The sequence below is a fragment of the Diuraphis noxia genome, unplaced genomic scaffold, assembly GCF_037042655.1.
Source record: "Diuraphis noxia isolate RWA-SAM2 unplaced genomic scaffold, SU_Dnox_SAM2 contig0002, whole genome shotgun sequence".
In the NCBI taxonomy this organism is placed as follows: domain Eukaryota; kingdom Metazoa; phylum Arthropoda; class Insecta; order Hemiptera; family Aphididae; genus Diuraphis; species Diuraphis noxia.
The window spans coordinates 14,182,187-14,203,125 of NW_028301712.1; the positions used below are offsets into that span (position 1 = coordinate 14,182,187).

Genomic DNA, 20,939 nt, shown 5'->3' on the forward strand with positions numbered 1-20,939 from the left:
AAATTGAATTTTATATACTGATTCCATATCTCATTAAACAAGTTTTGATGTCACTCAATATTTTATAAAGTTTGGTAAACAAAAATGCATGAACTTATGAGCCCTAGTTATATCTTGTAGATTGAACATTGGTGAAGTTTATTTTATTTAATTCTAAAATTATTTCGAACATACTAGTAGGAATTGAAGAGGAATAAAAACATAATATATGGATTAAAAAACATGTCGTATGAGCTATTAATTTTGAATTCCCCAATAAAATTTATTTTTTCATTAAATAGTTACAATATTTTTAGGTAGGATTTTTAAATACATTACTCACATAACTACTTAATAAGTTATTATCTCGTATTATGTTTAGTAATTAAATATTGTTAAGCATTTTAACTTTTTCAGTTACTGTTAATAAAGTAAAGAACTAATAAGTAGTACTTGTAGTATGTACCACTGTGGCACTGTAACTGTTTAAGAATCATAGGGGTACCAACCCCATCACTAGTAGGTGGTTTCTATTTAAATAAAATAAGAAAATAAAGAAATGTTAGGAATACTTACTTAACCAGAATAAATATTTAAAACATCAACATTTAAAGAAAAAAAATTTATGTTAAAACTAGATATTATGATAGTATGATATTGATATATTACTGTATAATTGAAATTTATGTACAAAAATTATATTGTCAACAACAAACCAAAGAATATAATTCCAAATAAAGCGTTCAGTAAGTCTTCAAAAGGTTTTCTTTTAGAAGTATTTTATCATATTATTATACAAACAAATATTATAGTACAATAACACATACAATAGAAAACATTATTTTCAATCACAGAAATACAACACTGAACAGCAATGTAACAGTTTGGTAATAGTAAATCTTATGTATTTCTTAAGTAATTTCTTATTACATATTATATCACTCTTTGAATTAAAACAATAAAAATATATTTAATTTAATAATAATTAAGCACCTACATTTTCAGGGTCTGAATTATCTCCAGCATCATAACTTGCATCATTACTTGAATCTGATAATGGGGTAAATGACCGAGAACTTTCACCGCCGCTATCAAAACTGCTATTGCTACTGCTACCACTAGAAAAATTGTCATTCATTCTACCTGCTGCCATTCCTCCAGCTATCATTTCTTCCAAGTATGATGGAAACACTGATTAAACATACAATCGTAACTTTTATTTTAAACTACTGTCTACTTAAACATTAGTTAATTATTATATAAGAAAAAATAATTTATCATTGCAATACGTACAAGACATGTTTTCATCTTCTGACCCTGAACCTTCAGAATCAACTTCTTCATCTTCTTCTTCATCAACCTAAAATTGTAAATGATTAATTCTAGTTGATCAAAATGATCACAAAAAAAAAACCTTACAGCTTCATCTTCGTTTCTAGATCTACCAACATCGTATATTCGTACAACTGACTCATCAATATTTTCAAACATTCCTTGATTTTCAACAATTGCTATTTGAGTATCAGTACTATTACAAGCCATATGATATATGAATTTTTTAACATCAACAGTGGCTAAACACATAAAACAAATTGTAAAAACAAATAACTATTCTATTTTAAAATGTTTTATAAATACAAATCTAACACTGTTTATCATATTTACCTATATTTGAGTAGTCATTAGGATCTAAAGTTTTAAATGAAGTTTGGTAAGAAGAATCATTTTCAATTTCTTGATCAATGACATACACATACATTCCTTCTCCTGATTTGGAGAATGTCACATTACACTGATCAAGACTTGACACTGTACGCAACAACTGGAATGTGCGCATATCCCAGACTTCTGTATTTGATATAATCTTAAGTAATAAAAAATAAAAAATAAATTCTCAGATTACAATATAAGCCCAAGTAATTTAATTTTAAAAAATATGTCTTACTTCAAGTCCATTTGGATGGAATACTCCACTCACACATTGATTTAATTTATCAAACTTGTGTATTTCCTTTCCAGCAATGGCATCCCATAATACACCATCTGATAACACTAATTCATTTGTAGCATCAAATGCTGCTCGATTTCTACTATATTGATTTGAATGTCTTGGAACTAATGTCATTATTCTTTTACTAGTTTCTAAATCATATATCTAGGAAAAAATATTACAAATTAAAAGTTAATTATAATGAGAAGATGAGATTCAGTAATTACAGTTGCTATTTCAGCTTTAGTTCCAAGTATTTTATTTTGGTCATAGTTGCTAAAAGTGCAATATTCTTCATGGTCCAAAGAATATCTAAACAAAAATAATGTTTTAAAACATGGCTAAAGAAAAAAAATTTGTTTAAGTTAATTTACTTAATATTGATTGCATTTTCAGTTATAGACCAAAGAGATGTTAAAGGCGCTCGCCAAGAAGCAGATGATAACAACAGTCTTTCATCATTACTACATTGTAAGTCTATAATATACGAATCGTGGGCTGAATATGATAATTCTTCTTGAGAAGTAAATAAATTGAATACTTTTATTTCACCATTGTATGTTCCAATAACAACACGATTTTGGCTCTACAATTAATAACTTTATTACTATAACAATACAAATAAGCATTATATTGTTTTAAATATACTAACTAAAAACTCGCAACACGTAAAATATGCTTCTTCATCATCCATGTGGAAATTGCGGGTTGGACAAAAACGACTGTGTATGAGTCTTTGGTTTAGTTTTCTAGAATGTATGTTTTTGGAAAATCGCATAGCAAAGTTTGTACACATTGAACTCCTTGGTTTAGGATCAGGACATTTGTGTGGACTATATAAAAATATTTTTAAGTAAATACATGTTTTAAAATTAAATATTTAAATACTTACACGAATAAGTTGAATTGAGGACACGTAACCATAGGATGTTTACATGAAGCATGTTGATTGGTTAAATATTCTGTAACAATAGATTCTAAACTAACCTTAGAGTTAGTATTATTATCATTAAGTAACGTTAAATCTTGGTCAATTTTTTTATGAACTGATTTAGACATAGGCGACTCAAGTTCTTGTTCTGGCTCTGGTTTGGGACGATTTTCTGATCGTCTGGAAAAATAAAATACAATTGATACCTCTGTCTATCATATAGAAACACAGTTAATAAGCTAAATATTAAATAAATCAAAATACCTATTGACATTCAAACGCACTGGAGTTGAATTTATTCTGGCACTAAATCCAGAACTTATAGGACCATTTGATGAATTGGTCAACTCAGATTTTTGGTTTTGAATCATGTGTCTAGAACTTATTGGGGATATTCCTCCTCCAATCGATCGATTCTTAAGTACAAAAATATTTATTAATATTCAATTAACCAACAAAATCAAGTATCATAATTAAAATAACCAATGCCAGAATTTATTGTTAGTTTTAATATTATTCTAAATAGATCAACTATTTATGAGCTTTTTAATTTTTTTATATAATACATACTATTAACTCACTTAAAAATAAATATATAAAAAAGAAAATACCAAAGACATTAGATAACATTCTTATCTTTAAATAATTAGATAATAAGTCTACCGTAATATTAAAACTAACACAATATAGTTTCTGCTAAATGGAAATTTTACAATAAATAATAACATGGAATCAATAAAGACAATATAGATGGATATCTTCTTGAACATAATACTTACACGGCAATGGGAAATATATGTAAATGGTATAGACTTTTTTTCAGCTATATTAAGATTTGCCTCTTGTACTAATGAATCTGCAGTTGCCGACAAACCTTTTGCCACTAAATGTTGATGCATTAAAAGGAGTAATTGTTGTTCATTGAAATGAATTTTAGTTTGTGCAACGACATTTGCCTTCAAATAAAATAATTTAAACAGAAAATCATTAAGGTTGATGATTAAATATTTTTAGTAGCTCAATGGCACTAAACTAGGATGACCATTGACCATATAGTTCTGTTTAAAACAAGATTCTCTCATTTGAGAATCATGTCCCCTAGTCCCGGCAAACTTAGAAAAAGGCACTTTGTATCACTTTTTTCCATATTGTAATACTTTTAGATATGTTTATAAAAAGCTAATCATAATATGATGAACTTATTCAAAATAAACAATAGATAGGTAATAAGAAAATTATTAATAATATAAAAACAGGGTGGTCCAACCTATAGCCCTCAGCCTTTTCTTTTTGTTGATATTCAGAAAAATATATGTAGTAAATATATGGTTAATAATTTTAGTGGTATTAAAAGCTATAAATTAAAAAAACTCAGGCGGTAGGAGATATTACTGCAGCAGTAGGTAAAATTGCTGATTAATAATAATAGTATATTTTCTTTAATTTGATATTGTTTATTTTAAAATAAAATAAAAATATATAATTTTTCAAAATTCTTCTATTCATTATTCAATATTACTTTGATTAGAATAGAGTTAAAGCTTGTGTTATTTGTAATTTAGAGAACAAATTCTAGTCAAATTGGTAAATGGTCTTGGTAATAGTTTTAATACAGACATTTTTTCGCTTAAGCCAGCATTTAAAAATAACCCATTGTGATATTTGGACATATGCAGTGGCGTAAAATTTGGTAGGTAAGGTAGACAAATGCTGCGGGCCCAAAACTGATTAGGGCCCTAGCCTAACCAAAAATACTGGGTTTTTTTAATGTTAGATTTTGCGACAAAATAATATTATTTTGGCATTTAAAATAAAGTTCAACTTTAGAAAGTGAAGATTTATCATGTTTTTAAAATAATTTAAGAGGTCTTAGAAAATTTTATGCCACAGGCACCCAAGGTTCTAGTTACACCACTAGACGACATATGACATGGTATATTGTAACTAATTTTTAAATTCTTAGTTAGTATTATTTTTTTAAATAAATTCTATAGATACACTTTAGACAAGTACTTTAAATAGGGATAGGTTTTCAAACTTTTAACTTGAGAGTTTAAATAGTTTGAATATAACAAAGTTCAAGAAGTTTAGGAATATCTAAAAATTAAAAACATACTCGATTGATATTTGCCAATGATGCTTCTATTTCAGCTCCATTACTTTTTTTTTTCCCTGAAACCAATTCCAATAATTCTAAAGCATATTTTTGAAATGTTACATGTTCTTGACGTTTTTCTTGCAACACAGGATTTTTCATTAAACCTTTAACAATATGTTAAAAATATATCAAATCTTCAACAAAATAATTAAAAAAACAATTATTTACATACTCTGCAATTGGCCAGTATTAAATAAAGGTAATTTGCTAATTATCTGGCGAACTGATTCACTGCGAGCCAATCCAGCTAATGCACGACTTGCTAATCCACGTATAGCATCAACATCCGTAATTGGTGTTTTAATAGTCATTAAATTAAGCAAAACCTATGATTAAAAAATTGTAATTTTTCTCTATGTTACAAATGTGTAAATATGTGTTTAAAAACTTCTTTCTGTATATAATCAATAAAATTAAGTCATATAAATTGTTGCTGAAGCACATTATCTGTGTTTACACAGAAAATCAGAAATGAGTCTGGTATTTAGATTTATAAGAAAATGATCAATTGATTGATTTCTAAAATAGGTTAAACTTAAAATACAAACCTTAATTGGCATTTTTATAAAAGTATAATGATAAAAAATTATATATTAAAGTTTAGAGAGAAGTTAAAATATAAAGTGATTGCTACAAGAACATATGAGTAACTATCGAAAAACTAGTCATAAACTTACATTAATTCAAACTACTCAACCAATCACAATTATTGAAACTAAACTTACCATAATTCCATTATTATTTCTAATACAATCCCAAATTTTTTCAATCACAGCATCATCATAAGTCTTTGGTGTTCGTTTTTTAGCTGATCCATATGAGGAATAGTATGCTATACTTCCACCTTCCTAAAGTTTAATATTTAATGTTAAGTTTATACTCACAAATCAAATTTATATTTAAAATTCTATGAAAGTATATACCCTATGTATTGGTGCACAAACACAAGTTATAATAACAGAAAGTGCCGCTTTTTGAATATCAGCATCTAAAAGATCACCTTCTGCCGCTTTTATAATAATATTTAATCCGACAGTGTCATTTTCAGACTGTGGGTCATCTTCTTCATTGGTAGATGTATCGTTTTGATTATCTACTGGAACTTTAGGCGATGGTATTTCACATAATGCTAATTGAACTTTTGGTAATACAGCACATATGTTAATTACTTCGAGAGCATTTTTAATCATTTCACACCTGTAATGAAATTTAATGATTTAGTATGCATAGTTAAAAAAATTAAGTATTTCATCTACTCGTGCCTTCCTGAAAAATTCCATTCATGGGCCAAATTGATTATTTGCAATAATAAACTTAAGCCACCCAATTTAAGTAATTGATCAATTGGTGTCCAATGGCTCTTCAGGGACACAGCATTTGATAATAGCTCTATCTCTTCTTGTACTTCAGCACGAGATTTTTTTGTGGACTAAAAAAAATATATAATAATAGATATTGTTTACTTAGTTAAATTTATAAAATATTATACTTTATAACCAGGCACTGTGAAAAAATTATGAACCATATTCGACGAAATTAACAGACCAGAATCTCTCATTTTTGCTCTACGTATTTGCTGAGCTTTTATATGCAAATGTGCTTCAAAATAATGTTTCAAACCAGCACAGACGTGGCGAATAATTTGTCTTGCAGAACATTCAGCATCCTCTGTTACTGCACTATAGGCTGGATCTTCATTTGAAAGAATAGGCAATGTACTAACCTGTAAAAAATATTATTAGGAACGCATTTCACTTACTTAATTTAACTTAGAATAAGTAAATGAATCATACCACATTTAACAGCTTACGTAATCCATCGTGGTTATCAAATATTTCTTGAATAACTCTAAAATGAAAACTATAACTGAAAAACATAGTTGCATGACATCTACTAGAATCATGAGAACACTCCAACATCCATAGTGCATACCTTTTGAGTGATGATTAAAAACCGGTTAGATTTAATAAATATAAAACAGAAAAATACTTTGACATACTTTACAAGATCAACAAGGACATGTTCAGGTAAAAGACAAATCCTTTCCATTGCTTCCTCACAATATGACAAATAATAAAAGCAAATTGAAACACCAGTGGAAGGAATACTAGGTTTTGGAATTAGTAGTAATTTCTAAACAAAAATAAATTAGTGTGATTTATAAATAACATATATTCAACATTTTAAGAATAAGATAAATTTTAATTATTTAATTATATAAGCAGTGGCTTAAACATGTAACATGTGAACCCTCTTTTTGATGTGGTCCGCAATAGTTCAAAAATATAATATTATTTGAAATATATCACTTATTTGATATAATTACCAATAAGATACTTATTATCGTTTATAGTAATTTTGAACATTGGTATTTACGTGTAGATATAGTATGTGAAAAATTGTCAAGGGGTTATTGATCAAGAAAAAAATGGAGCTATCTGTATTTTATTACTAATTCTGTACATATATATTTGATATAGTAACATTTTGTTAACATATCAAAGAGTACAATATCATGGTTGAAGGAAAATTATGTGATGAAAATTTTTAAGAATTAAAATATTTATCATTTAGCATCCTGGAATTCATGTGTAAATAGACAGCCTGGTATAAAATAAAAGATATAAAGTATCAAATGCAGAAATCTGAAAATTAAAATGAAGTAAAAATTTTTATATAGAAAAACAATTAAAGATTTATTTTTTCTTTATTTATTTATTTATTTTTTTTTTTATGGAAAAAGAATATAGAAAAAAACAAAAAAATGACTAAGCGCAAAACCCAAAAACATTAGCACCATTGGTGGTTTTCCACATTTAACTACCACACTACTGTTAATATAAATTATATCATCAAGTATAATAAAATAAATTGTTTACTAAAATGTTGGTAGCAATTTTAGTTTAAAAAATATGAATTTATGATTTTGATACCACCTTCAAAAAATAGACAATTGGGGGGCATAACAAGAAGCTCCTTTGGCCCTGCCTACAACTATAGTAGAGTCTTGAACTATAAAGTATATGATTATTATTTTAATATTTTCTATGCACAACAAAATTTTTATAATGTTTAGACTAATTTTAAGCTATATGACAATTAACTATTTTACCTAATTTGGTAGTGGCTTATAACTTGATTAACAACAATAATGCATTAATGCATAATTTTGTAGTGATATGCTGTTTCAATTTGTTGAAAAGGTAGGTTTTTGGAACTATCACAATCCACAACTAATACAATTACATTCAACACCAATGAATTTACATATAATATAAAAAACATACTTGTAATCCTTGCGAACCAATAAATTCTGTGGCAAATTTTTTATGGCATAAAAGAGCTGCTAAGTATTTTAATGCTTCAAATGTTAAATAACCATTTTGTTTTTCTGAAGAATTGATTATTTTCATTACTAAGTTAAGTGCATTTTTTTCATAAGCATGGCTTAAAAACTAAAAACAAATTATTAAAAAATGTTTTTGATGAAAATCATAGTATAATAGAGATAATACTTACTTCTTGATATTCTCCGGTTGGAACTAAATATTTAAGACAGTAAACTAATTTTGTTGTCAAAGTAGGTGGATAGATTTGTATCCAGTTGCTTGTATTTGACTCAGTCGATGATGAATTACTATCACCACAAATACCATTTTCTTCTCTTTCTAAAATATATTTTTAGATTAAACAATTACAATAAAATAGTAAAAGGGTTTGAAAGGAACAGATTCATGGGGCTTCTTTTAAAATATTGAATCAAACATGTATATTTTAATTTAAAAAAGTATTATTTATGGAACAAAATCTTTTTTTATCAGCAAAAACCATTTTCTGTTCCTTCAGAATTTTATTTTGCTATTATTGTGATAAATAAGTTCTAGTGTTAGATATATACAGGCCCTGTCAGAACAACACATGTTTTTAAGATTATTAATACTTCAAGTTGGATACAGTGTGGAATACAGCTCGTCATAAAACTCATAAGATTCAGCTTAAGTTGTCAACATGGTGTAAAAAATTGAGAAATCTATTGTACAAACGCAGCAAAATTTTTTAACTCATTTTAATATTCCGCGTCATAGAATGATTTGTGACCGCAATACCATAATGAAATAGGTCATAGCGTTCAACACAACAGGTACGGTGCTGATGAAAGAAACTAATGGACAAAATTAGATTATTAGAACACTAGAAAAATGGATAGAGCAAGGTTCAACACATTGTGGAGCCTCAACTGTTCCATTTGTTTACTCGCAGTTTCTCCTGAGGACCAATGAGCCAGATCTTGACAATTGATTTATCATTTTATCTCTATAAAATCCAAGTTTGCCAACAGTTATTGGCAAGTGATTACCAATAATGTGTTAATATTGCTCAGCTCATGATTGAACTTATCGACAATAAGGATAGCATGATTTTGTTAATGAGTGACGATTCTCATTTTCACTTAAATGTTGATGTCAATAATCAAAATTGTCACTGCTGGTCCTCAGTCAACCCATAACAGTTCCATGAGGAGCCTTGGATCACATAAAATCAATCAAGTCTATCAATACAAACCATGAACCCTAGATGAATTGAAGGATGAGTTCAAACGAGTGGTGGGAGAGAGAAGCTCAGGGACAGATGCTGACCGAAGTGATGGGCTTGTTTCGCAAGCGCCTACATTCCTGTATTGCAGCTCAAGAGCACCATATACCTAACATTATTTCCAAAATTTAAATCTTATCAAATATAAAAAACTACATGTTTTTACATTTTTTGATAAACTAAAATTTTTTTTACTGAAATTACTTTTAACCTAGCATAATTTTGAAAAACATGCATTCGTTCTGAGAGACCCTACATCAGCTGTTAACACTAGACTAAAAGACCATTTGTCCATTAATAAACAAAAGATCATGAAATAAAATAAATATATTCAGATAAGTTTATAATCATAAGCATGTGTTTTTATCAAGTAACTTCTTCAAAATGATTGATTAACCATATTAAGAATTAACAATTCTAATAGTTTTTGAAATTAACTTGTTTATTTTCTCAATAGATGGTGAAAGAACAAATTTCTATTGTTTTAAAAATAACCAAGAAAAAATCAAAATCCTTTTTATACGGAATGTACCTAACATAGTAAGTAAATTTACAGTAGTCACTCGATAATTCAAGAAACTCCATAAATCGATCTAAACTCTAAGTCTCCTAAGAAAACCTATATAATTAGAAAAAAATACATGTACTCCGGTCCTCTCAATAACTCGAAATGTCTGTCGGTGAGGCATACTCTACAACTAATTTTTTCCACAAACCTCTATAATTCAAATTTTTTCAAACGAGATTATATTTAAGTTCATATGTTTAAAGATTACGTACAGTCTATTTAACGTGCTCGTAATGAAACTAATATTGATGGTGGTAAAATATTATTATGGTTTATAAATGTTATTACATGATAATTTTACCAAAATAAATCTCTGAAATAGTTAAACTATTATTGAAATTGAATAAAATGTAGAATGTCGCAACATGGGTCCCATAAAAACCGTTAAGTACAAGTGTTCGATAGCCGACAAAAAAAAAATTAATAGTGGCAGTTGAAGCAAGTGAAAAAATATTTTTTTCCCTCGATAAATCAAAAACCTCTATAAATCGAATTTTTAACTCGGTTCCCTGAATTTCGAATTATCGGATGACTACTGTACTTGATTTCCTAGTCCTCAAATTAAACACTTATTTAATGATAAAAATATTCAACTTTGCTATCTTCTCATTTGAATATAGAGTATATATTTGTTAGTTTATGTTGTACTAAACAGTCATTAAGTTTTTTTAATTATATTTTGTAAATATTTTGAAGAGATTCAAATGATGCAAATATTTTAAGCATATCTAAATATAATTAAATATCTACTACCTATACAGTTAATAGTTTTTTATTATTTTAAATTCATTAAATATTATAAATAATCTATTTTAAGAATGAAAAATTACTTTTTTTTTTTGGAGATGGAGCATTTAAATCATCATTGGGCTGATCATTTTGATATGGCTGTGTGCTTTGATTGATTTCATTTTCTTCACAAAACTGAGTATAATATGAATGTAGACGATCCAATATAATTGGTACAAGTTTATTATTATCTTCTCTAAATAATTTAAAATTATATTTTAGTCATACATTAAGGTATATGTCTATATATAATAATACTCACTTGAAATTAGCAGCAATGTCTGTCAACTCCATACAAGATGCCAATAGTCCAGTAGCATAAGTTTGTAATGGTTCACTATTATTTTCTGCCCAAGTGAATAATCTTTGAATAAGTTGATCATTTGCAGGCTAGATAATTTATTTTTTTATAAGTTGCCAAACAATAATAATGTTATAAATTAAAGGATTACTTACACTTTCAAAAACAACAGTTGTTTCTAAACCGGGTATGAGGTTCAGTATAAGCCTACATGCGACAACATTTAAATCGTGGTTATCTTTAGTTCGTCTTGGCCAATGATGTTCTTTCAAATAATCCATTACTAACTGAAAATATTTTAATAGTAGGTATAGATAAATGTAAATTATAAATATAAATTTAATAACATCAAAATATGTATATATTTAAATATCTACCTTATTCATTAAAGAATCTTTACGAAACAAAATCTTATACATCTGGCCCAATGAACAAGTAGGATCTATTCGAGATGGATGACGATCATCAAAAGGATCTGGGTCTTTTTTAAGATAATTTTTTGATTCTGCTTCAAATAATTCACATAATCTGGAAAAAATTAAAATCATAAAATTAATGACATTACCCTAATACATCTAATATCAGAAAAATAAATATTTTATTAATTTGTTGAATACTGAAAAAAATTCTGGTATTGGAATAGTTAAGATTTATAAATAAGAAACTCATACTCGTAGTCGTATTTTAGCATAGGAACAAGTATCATTAATTTGCTTAGAAATAGTATTAGGTAAGATATAACCATGAATAAAGCTTTAAAATATTAAAAAAGACTTATCAAAGAATTTATATACAAAGCTTAATTTATCAAAATTGAAAAAATGATCTATTATCAATGTTATGAAGGTTTAAATTACTTTGTTAACGTCGGTATAGGGTTGTAGTTAGGGGTCGGCATTTCTTCTTCCCATTTCCGGAGTAAGTTGCCCAGCTCGGTTACGACTGTCTCGACTGCGGGTCTTTCCATATTCAACAATAACTGAACACCAAGCGTCCACGGGACGACGTTTAACCCTGTAGAAAGAATGAAGAATAAAAAATAATGATTAGATCGGCATCTGTGGTGATGGAAATGTAATAGAAAACCCGATTTCCGGATCTATTTTTTCTACGAAAAAATAATCTAAACTCCCATACCAGTCACTAATTGCGGCCAGGAATGCAGCCAACGGTAACATAAAAAATTGTACACAGGTCTTCTTCAGCCTGTTCAGCAGACGCCACAAGCACAAGAACAAGACGAGTAACAAACTTACAACGACTAACGTAGTAACGTCTAACAGGCAGACAGGACGAGCAACAACAACTACAGGTAAACTACGTGCTAGTGTGCTACGGCACGACGCACGATTCTTGTCAGGACGAACCGCTATGTTTTTCGAGGTTATGTCACCGCGAGTCGCCGGGAAAGACACCGGGAGCGCTGTCTAGTGCTATCAGAACAACAACATCAGCTGCAGCAGCTGCTGCTCAAGTTTTGTTTTGTATAATTTCCATTGCTAAGATATACATACAGATATATAAGACGTATAAATAGGTGCAATTATTGTACTTTGTACTGTATACCATTCGGATAATTGCCTTGATTGCACGCGCTAGTGCCAACTGACAATATTACTGCGCAACTCATAGACCGTTGTTCGTACTCCAAACTGCCGAAGTTTGCGCGGCTCCCATACGACAACAATAATACAATACAAACGACGGCGGCTTTATCGTATTTTTGCTGATAAACAGATGAAACAACAGACAATAATAATAACGTGAAATAATATTATACCTATTTTAGTTTAAGAGGATTGGCTGTTCAGTCTCAGTACTCACACAGTCACACATCTTACCCGCCAACTTTTCCGGCTCTTCACCTGCAGACTGCAGTAGGCAGTTGTTGTACCGCCAATACCAATCTATCACTATTCGCTAGTCGTGCGTGTTCTAAGTGTTTGCAATTATTGTTTTTTTTTGTTCTCAAACCGCCGTCAACGGTCCACCTGCGGATACCGCCATCACCTTCACTACCACACGTGCAGCTCAGGTAATAATGTTTACAACCTATTATCATACCAAAATGAAAGTTCTTGCGACTCAATTTTCATCACCAGCAATACTATTCAACTTTTCGAGATCTTATTGAATACAAAAAAAAAAATTGCTGTCAACTTATTGCCCCGCGGTTGTGTCCTTTCGTTTTATTGTTACATATTTGTTTCGCTTATGTGCCGATCCGAGGTCAAGTACAACACGATTGTTAATATATCCATATTTTTATTACTATTCCCTCTACCGAGTCATTCAATGCTATAGTATCCGCCATTTCATATTGTTTGTCTGGCTCTCCCGCGGTTTAATTTTCAATTGTACTGAATTGGAGTGGGCGCATTTGGATAATAAGATGTAGGTAATCTTTGATTTTCAAAATGTAAATTCTTTAAGTAATAGTGTGATTGTTTCTTGTTGGTATATAGTACTATAATTTTTATCCGTGATTGTTTATTTTCAGTTGTTTTAGCAATGGCCGATCAAAACCCAAATGAAATTCAAAATCCAGAATTTTGCAAACCCAAGGTAAGAATTGTGTGATTGAATAATTAGACTATATTTTACTTTTATTGACAAGTAATTTCTTGTTCGATGGTTTTAGGACCCCAAAGATGTTGAAAAAGCTCAAGAAGAGTGCATGAAGAAGCAATATCAAATGAAATCAAATTGGCCTCCAGTCAGTGGCCATTCTGCCCTCCTCCAAAAACGTTTAGCTAAAGGGGTATGAATAACTTAATAGATTATAATAAGTTCAAACGTTTAATATCTAGTTGAATAAAATTAATTTTAAATACTTATTTCAATAACATGTTGTATTATAATATTATTTTTTTTTAAATTTTGAATAATTAGATAAAATTTTCAGCTCAATTTGTACATAAAACTTAATTGTATGATTTAATACTTTAATAATTATTTCTATATAATCTATTTAACATTAAAATTATAACAACATTACAAATAAAAAATATATATCTATAATCTATTCGGAATGAAGTTGACAATATTGTACCTTGGAGGCCGACTTCTATTCATGGGTATGACTTCCTTCCACATCGCTAGCCCAACAAGCTTTTGTTGTTTTACTAGGTGAGGGAAACTTCTAACTGTCGCAGACAAAAAATGGTAGCCACCGAGAGTAGGTTAGGTTTAGAGAAAGGTATGTAGATAGTAGGTACGTATAGAGAAACAATGGTTTTATATATTAATATTTTTAGGTAATACCTAGGTTATTTAATGATAATTTTTAGTTGAGTTGATATAAGACATTTTAAAAAGAAGAAAGTTTATGGTAGTGGCTTACCCAGGATTTTTCAATTGGAGAGTTGAGAAAGCTAATAAAGTTAATCAGATGTTAATACCAGTTACCTTTTATTTTATACTCGGTCGTTTTTACTATATCCCATAACTGTAGTAACCTTTAAAAATAATTTATGATACAAAAAATGTTTCCTCAAAACTGTTTTCTTTGTTTGTACTTTGCCTTTTACTATATTATATTTATACCATAACACGGCCAATAGGTTGGAGGCTCAAGTTAAGTTGTTAATTTATTTAATTATTATTTTAATGTTTATATGCTATATGCATCTTCAATAGTAATTGTATCATATTTATTATTTAGTTATTTATAAATTTATGTAATTTAGATATGATTAAAATTGACTCAATATTTATTAATTAATATCATTAAAAATTAAGTTAATGAAAAAGTTAAAATTAATTTAACTCATTTTTACCCCAAGCTTGTTAATACTAATATTTCATTAGTTTTTAATTTTAAGGTTTGACGTTTTTAATTATGTGATGTCATTAGACTGGATTCGCCATTGTTTCCCAACTTATACATTTAAAAGTAGCTCCCGTCACACGATAATTTTTTACCTTTAAAGTAAAGTTTTAAATTTTACATAATATCTATATAATATGTAATTTTACATTGTTATAATTATATGATTTGTTTTTATGCAATTAAGATGTTAAGGAGACCATTATTTGTCTAGTGTTAGTTGTTTAGAAATACATTAATCCCTTGTTATCTGCGGAAGTTACATTTCACAAAGTTACGCAGATAACAAGACCATAAAGCAATGTAAAAAAGTACATTGTTTTTAATTTTAAAAATCACATTCAGGTTAGTATATTTTACAATTATGTATTTGATTAATTATTATTTTTATTATACTAATTTATTAAATAATTTACTAATCATCAATCATACATACATTATGAATGATGAAAAAAACACTGAACAAATTAACGATATAAGAAAATAAAACAAGTCATAATGTAATGCTTATCTGTGCATTCAGTACATATAAACATAGTTGTATAATTATATGTTATTCCTAACAATATAATAACAATTATTTACAATTTTCTAAAATAAATTACCTACAGAGTTCTTATAATAACAATAAAATGTTATCGCAGACTCAAACATGGATAATGAGGGATTACTGTATTTAAAATCTTATTATTTTTGTTACAAACCACCTCTATAACTCCAGCAGTCACTTATTGCAACACGGCATAGTGCAACCGATCATAATCTCTTTTAGTGATTTTAATATTTCAACAAACTGAAAGTTTTAATAAAAAATTTATATTTCTGTCTTAAACACAAAACTTACACATTTAAAGTGAATCAAATATATCAAAAATTAAATATTTTAAGCAACTTTTTAAATGTATAAGATACTGTATAAGTACTACTACCCCCTAGAGAATATTTTGGTTTGTTTGGGGGATGGTAAGTTCTAAAATGCGGAATAATGGACAATATTAAAAATACCCGTGTCAATTAATACATATTATCGTATTATGCAATTTCTTTTTGTATAGAAATGTTTAAATTAGAGTCAAATAAAATATTTATAATTTACTAAACATTATGAATTTGTATTTTAATTTATAAAATTGATACATTAAGGTATGGAAAGAGAGGGGGCGTATAAGCCGTTAGTTATCTCGGTAAAGGGGCGCTGAACCAAAAAAGTTTAAGAACCACTGAGTCATATTAAGCCAGGTCCAATAATGTCATCCAGTTATTTTAAATATCTTGATATTTACTAAAATTATGTTTTTCTTTACATTGAATTTTGACTTAATTGTTTTTAATGGATCTTACTACAATAATTTAATATTAAATAATAATTAGTAGAACATTTTTTATGTTATGTTGTCAGGTATAGGTATGACATTTTGTTAATTTAAACAATGGTTTATACTTTTAAGTTTATTTATGATGTATTCAAATTCTATTAGAAAATGTCAAATAATTATACTCTATTTATTGTATAGTAATATTCTGTGTATTTTTTGAGTTGTTTGTTTTTATCTATATAATTAAGAAAATGTTAATTTGGTTTTCAGCAAAAATTTTTTGACTCCGGTGATTATCAAATGGCCAAACAGGCAGGCAATGGTAATAAATTGATTAATAATCGTCCTGTGCAACAAGTGTTGGGCTTTGGTACTGGAGATACCATACCAACACCAGAAACAGTTCCAGCACGTAAGACCTCTATTATTCAGCCTAAATTCAACTCAAGTTCAACTCCATCATCCACCACGTGATATGTATGTCTAACGGATTATTAATTAATTTAATTTTTTTTTTTTATTCAGTAATTTAGTCCAATCAAATGTAAATGTTATTCATATTAATTTTGTTAATGTTATGACTTATGGCCTATGGAGTATACAAAAAATGGCCATTTGATAAAAACTATTTTTTTTTTTTTTTATTATATTTTTATCATAAATAAGTAATTGAATTTTACAAAAAAAATTATGTATTATTACATTATTTCAAATCTATTTTAACGCTCATATTAAAGCATTTTTTCCTACAAAATAACTGATTTTTAATATACATATATTTTTTTTTTTAATTATTAGTTAATAGTGTTAATACAATGATAAATTGTATTAAATGTGTGAACACATTTGCTCTTGAGTATTGCTTAAATCTACTTCCAGACTCCTCCAGAGCAAGTCAGTAAAATTACAGCATGCTAATATCTTTAAAACAAAAAAAAATCTTAAATAGATGTATGTTTGTTATTATTTCTGAGTTTTGAATACTTATGATATATTAAGTTTGATAACTAAAAATGAATTGCATTTTTTGACAAGATATATATAGATAGTAATATTATATTCACAATTAAAATTTGTGGTTTGATAATCAAACAAAATTTAGTTTTTTAATAAAATGTATTTAAGTATTAATCTTAATCGTTTAATGATGACACCAAATTACTGACCACTAATTATTAACTTGTTATTTAATCTTAATGTAACATTATTGAGCTGAAATCAACAAAATGTATATTTGATTTTTTCAGAATTCATTTTGCATATCAATTACCTATCATTAATGTAAGGCAAAAGTATTTTTTATTGTCTGTTCAAAGTTAAAGTACTGGTTAATAGGTTCCATATAATACATTTTGATGGCTTATTCTTTTTTTATTTAAGTGATGAGTACTTTTAAGGATAATATAGCATATAAAAATTTTGTTTCTTGATATAACTAATCATGTCCAAAAACTTAAGAGGACGCTACACCCGCATACGTTGTCTCTGTCTTACAAGTGCGTAACATAACAAATTTTATGCTCAGCAGATCACGTTTAGCTCCGTTAGTTTAAAATTTAGAGTAAATTGACCTCTTACAAAAATTAAAGGTAATATTATTGTCGAGGGCATGACGTAGATTTAACGTAGGTTTTTTATTATATTTTAATTTTAAAGTGAGATGTGTATTTTAAAATTTTAAATAGTTTGTATATCTCAAAATACTCATAACTCACTTTAAAATTAAAATATAATAAAAAGCCTACGTTATGCCCTCGATAATGATGTTACCTTTAATTTTTGTAAGAGGTCAATTTACTCTAAATTTTAAACTAACGGAGCTAAACGTGATCTGCTAAGCATAAAATTTAGTATGTTACGCACTTGTAAGACGGAGACAACATTATGCCAGTGTAGCGTCCTCTTAATTGTCAAACTCACATCTGTATGACTATATTGTAGTGGTTCTGAAGTGATAATTGCATAGGAAATATGAAATTTATGTAATGTATTGTCACAATATTTTTGAATTGAAGAACTCTATAATTCTACATTATTAATATCATAAAGTACAACTAAAACTGATTATTCATGATAATACTGGTATACTAAGCATATTGATGGTTGCACGACAAAAGGAGATAAGCGACATGTCAAGGTTTTTAGGAGAGCAAAAACCCAATTTTTTATAATTTATGCTAATTTACTCTGAGCCCAAGAAATATTACTTAGACCAGTGTTTTAAACTTAACATATAACGGTCACTTGTATCCTAAATTTAAAAAAAATTCAATAACTCATTATAAAATAGTCAAACTGATGCACTGTGTCACATTAAGATACATCTACATCTCCACTAACCAATAATAACAAAAATGTCACTCATCTTCTTCAGTCGTGCAACAATCAATATATTATCTATTATTTATTAATAACTCAATCATAACAGCAATAAATTAATACTTATTAAGGGATGTTTATTTAAATGATTTAAATTTCATTGCAGTATATTTATAATACTAACATGATATATTTTTTTTTTAATTATCCCGCGGCAACTAAGGCCATTTGGAAGGGGGTAGTACTGAGTACTATAGGTTTTATGAAACCGTAGGTTGGTTACACGTGGGTAAGAGTTTTGGCAGAATTTCTATTGGGGCACCTGTAGGTTTCTGCCAAGCCCCGGAGTGGGGGATGGCGGTACTTGTTCTCCGGATACCGTGACTTGCCTGATGGTCGAGGATCTAACCAGGTCCGGCTGAGCCACAGCCGACGCGTTAGACTGTTCGGCCACCTCGTCCCCTAACTTGATATTATTCATGTTTTAATTTCTGATTCTGAATAGATGTATTTGGTAATCATTAAGGTTCGGAAGTTATGGGAGTTGCATAATTGTTTTGTATGCTCTCCATTTAAAGCTGACCAAAAAATTAATTTTAAAAATAATGAAAATATATATATTATTTTTAACTATTTTACCATTTTTGGCTCCTATAACTTCCAAACCTCAGTAATCATACAATAATTATTTTGTAATCTTTCAATAACAATTGAACTTATGCTGGAAAAATTTAAAATACTCTTCAAAAATAATTAAGAAAAACATGAATTTTGTTTTTTTGTTAATACAATATTAACAGACTAGAATTTTTCACCAAATATTAATGTTGAAATTTTCCAAACATGATAAATATTAAATTATTTGGAAAATATAACATAATATAATTTTTGTTGAAGTTATGATTTATGTACCTATGATAGTTAAATAGTTATGAGTAAAAACAACTTGAAAATTTAATAAAAGATTTCTTTTATATTTCTTCAGCATAAGTAGCACAAATTGATTGTTATAAAATATACTTAGTAGTTAGTGCTTAAAGTCATCTAAGAATTATGGTTCATAACAAATTACACTGTTTTAATTCAAGGTAAGTAGAAATTATTTAAAGGCTAATTATAATTGGTATTTTATTTAACAATTCTTAAAATAATAGTACATAATATCCTTCACAAAAAAAAAAAACCTACCAATTAGTAGATACATATTGATCAAATGTACTGTTTTTATTTTAACAGATATTAAGAACGCTATATTGTTTTACATATTGTTTATTGGACTATTCTTCCACTGCCACTTCCTTTGGAAATTTTGTGTTGTAGTATGGCACGTATTGCAATACCAATTTCCAATCAGTAAAGTAACACAAGAGGGTGAATCCTGTAGCGCCATAAAAACCTGCGCTAGGAACGCTGAAAAATATAACAGAATAATTTATAGTTGAGCCATATAAGTTTACTTTAAAATCACATTATACAAATATAATGAAACCTAAATTTGACCTTAGAATAATAATCACCTTAACTAATCTATTACTGTCTACTCTTAAATATTTAAAAAATTTTACTTACTACTTGATTGACTGGGTAATGTACCGTTTACCAATTAATTTCGCTACAAGACTCATTATGAACGGAGGAAATGGCGAATCTGCAAAGATTTAAATCAATGGAAAGATCCAACGTTAATTAACGACGGGTTAGGTTTTACTTGAAAAATGTAGAGTTACGGTCGGAAAAGAGTTATAATGATATTGACTTCTCCATATGATATATTATACATTATCACATCAGAATTTAAAGTTGATAACATATATTAATACTTTATAACATCTTTGGATCATTTGTATTTTGGCGGCAATACGATTCAAATGTCCGACATGTATTTGGCATACCTATTTATTATTAATTATTGTTAAGATTTTGAGACGTTAAATATGCTTTTGCTTAGCAGCCCCTCTGTTTTATAAACCCTGAAATAAATACTAACAATAATGTAGAAGAGCTGTTTTTATTTTTATTTAATGGAACATTTTTTTTTTATAATTTAACGTTTATATTAAAAAATGAATCAAAAAGTGACTTTTTCCGACATATTATATAAGTTATTTCAAATTGCAGTTACAATTCCAAAAAGTTTTACAAGTTACAACATATGAACGCAGTTTC

At 28.0% G+C, this 20,939-nt stretch overlaps 3 protein-coding genes across 6 annotated transcripts; 1 reads left to right on the plus strand and 2 right to left on the minus strand.

Moving 5' to 3' along the window:
• Window positions 1-620: 620 nt before the first annotated feature.
• mahj (LisH and WD40 domain-containing protein mahjong) lies at window positions 621-12,680 on the minus strand. Of its 2 annotated transcripts, none has more exons than XM_089218871.1 (27): window positions 12,447-12,680; window positions 12,167-12,323; window positions 11,687-11,837; window positions 11,465-11,596; window positions 11,271-11,398; window positions 11,050-11,204; window positions 8,578-8,726; window positions 8,346-8,513; window positions 7,058-7,191; window positions 6,852-6,990; window positions 6,548-6,781; window positions 6,315-6,487; window positions 5,982-6,255; window positions 5,784-5,906; window positions 5,231-5,384; window positions 5,017-5,162; window positions 3,680-3,856; window positions 3,165-3,316; window positions 2,862-3,080; window positions 2,622-2,802; window positions 2,344-2,555; window positions 2,197-2,281; window positions 1,925-2,134; window positions 1,645-1,843; window positions 1,399-1,553; window positions 1,273-1,339; window positions 621-1,170 (listed from the first exon to the last, which is right to left on the minus strand). In XM_089218871.1, the coding sequence occupies exons 2-27, from the start codon at window positions 12,274-12,276 to the stop codon at window positions 965-967; spliced, it is 4,233 nt and encodes a 1,410-aa protein (XP_089074997.1). In that variant the 5' UTR covers window positions 12,277-12,323; window positions 12,447-12,680; the 3' UTR covers window positions 621-964. The 2 variants fall into 2 exon arrangements, with proteins under 2 accessions (XP_089074997.1, XP_015370124.2); XM_015514638.2 differs by having other exon boundaries at window positions 6,321-6,487; window positions 12,447-12,677.
• Window positions 12,681-12,791: 111 nt separating this feature from the next.
• On the plus strand, window positions 12,792-17,245 carry endos (endosulfine alpha). 3 transcript variants are annotated; one of them, XM_015514639.2, is made up of 5 exons: window positions 12,792-13,026; window positions 13,099-13,344; window positions 13,810-13,874; window positions 13,951-14,070; window positions 16,725-17,245. In XM_015514639.2, exons 3-5 carry the CDS (start codon window positions 13,821-13,823, stop codon window positions 16,926-16,928), a joined length of 378 nt encoding a protein of 125 aa, XP_015370125.1. In that variant the 5' UTR covers window positions 12,792-13,026; window positions 13,099-13,344; window positions 13,810-13,820; the 3' UTR covers window positions 16,929-17,245. The 3 variants fall into 3 exon arrangements, with proteins under 3 accessions (XP_015370125.1, XP_089074998.1, XP_015370126.1); XM_089218872.1 differs by having other exon boundaries at window positions 12,792-13,344; XM_015514640.2 differs by lacking the exons at window positions 12,792-13,026; window positions 13,099-13,344 and adding an exon at window positions 13,398-13,703.
• Window positions 17,246-19,887: 2,642 nt separating this feature from the next.
• LOC107166098 (cytochrome b-c1 complex subunit 10-like) lies at window positions 19,888-20,530 on the minus strand. Its single transcript, XM_015514632.2, has 2 exons — window positions 20,343-20,530; window positions 19,888-20,183 (listed from the first exon to the last, which is right to left on the minus strand). The coding sequence occupies exons 1-2, from the start codon at window positions 20,396-20,398 to the stop codon at window positions 20,051-20,053; spliced, it is 189 nt and encodes a 62-aa protein (XP_015370118.1). The 5' UTR covers window positions 20,399-20,530; the 3' UTR covers window positions 19,888-20,050.
• Between the last annotated feature and the right edge of the window lie 409 nt (window positions 20,531-20,939).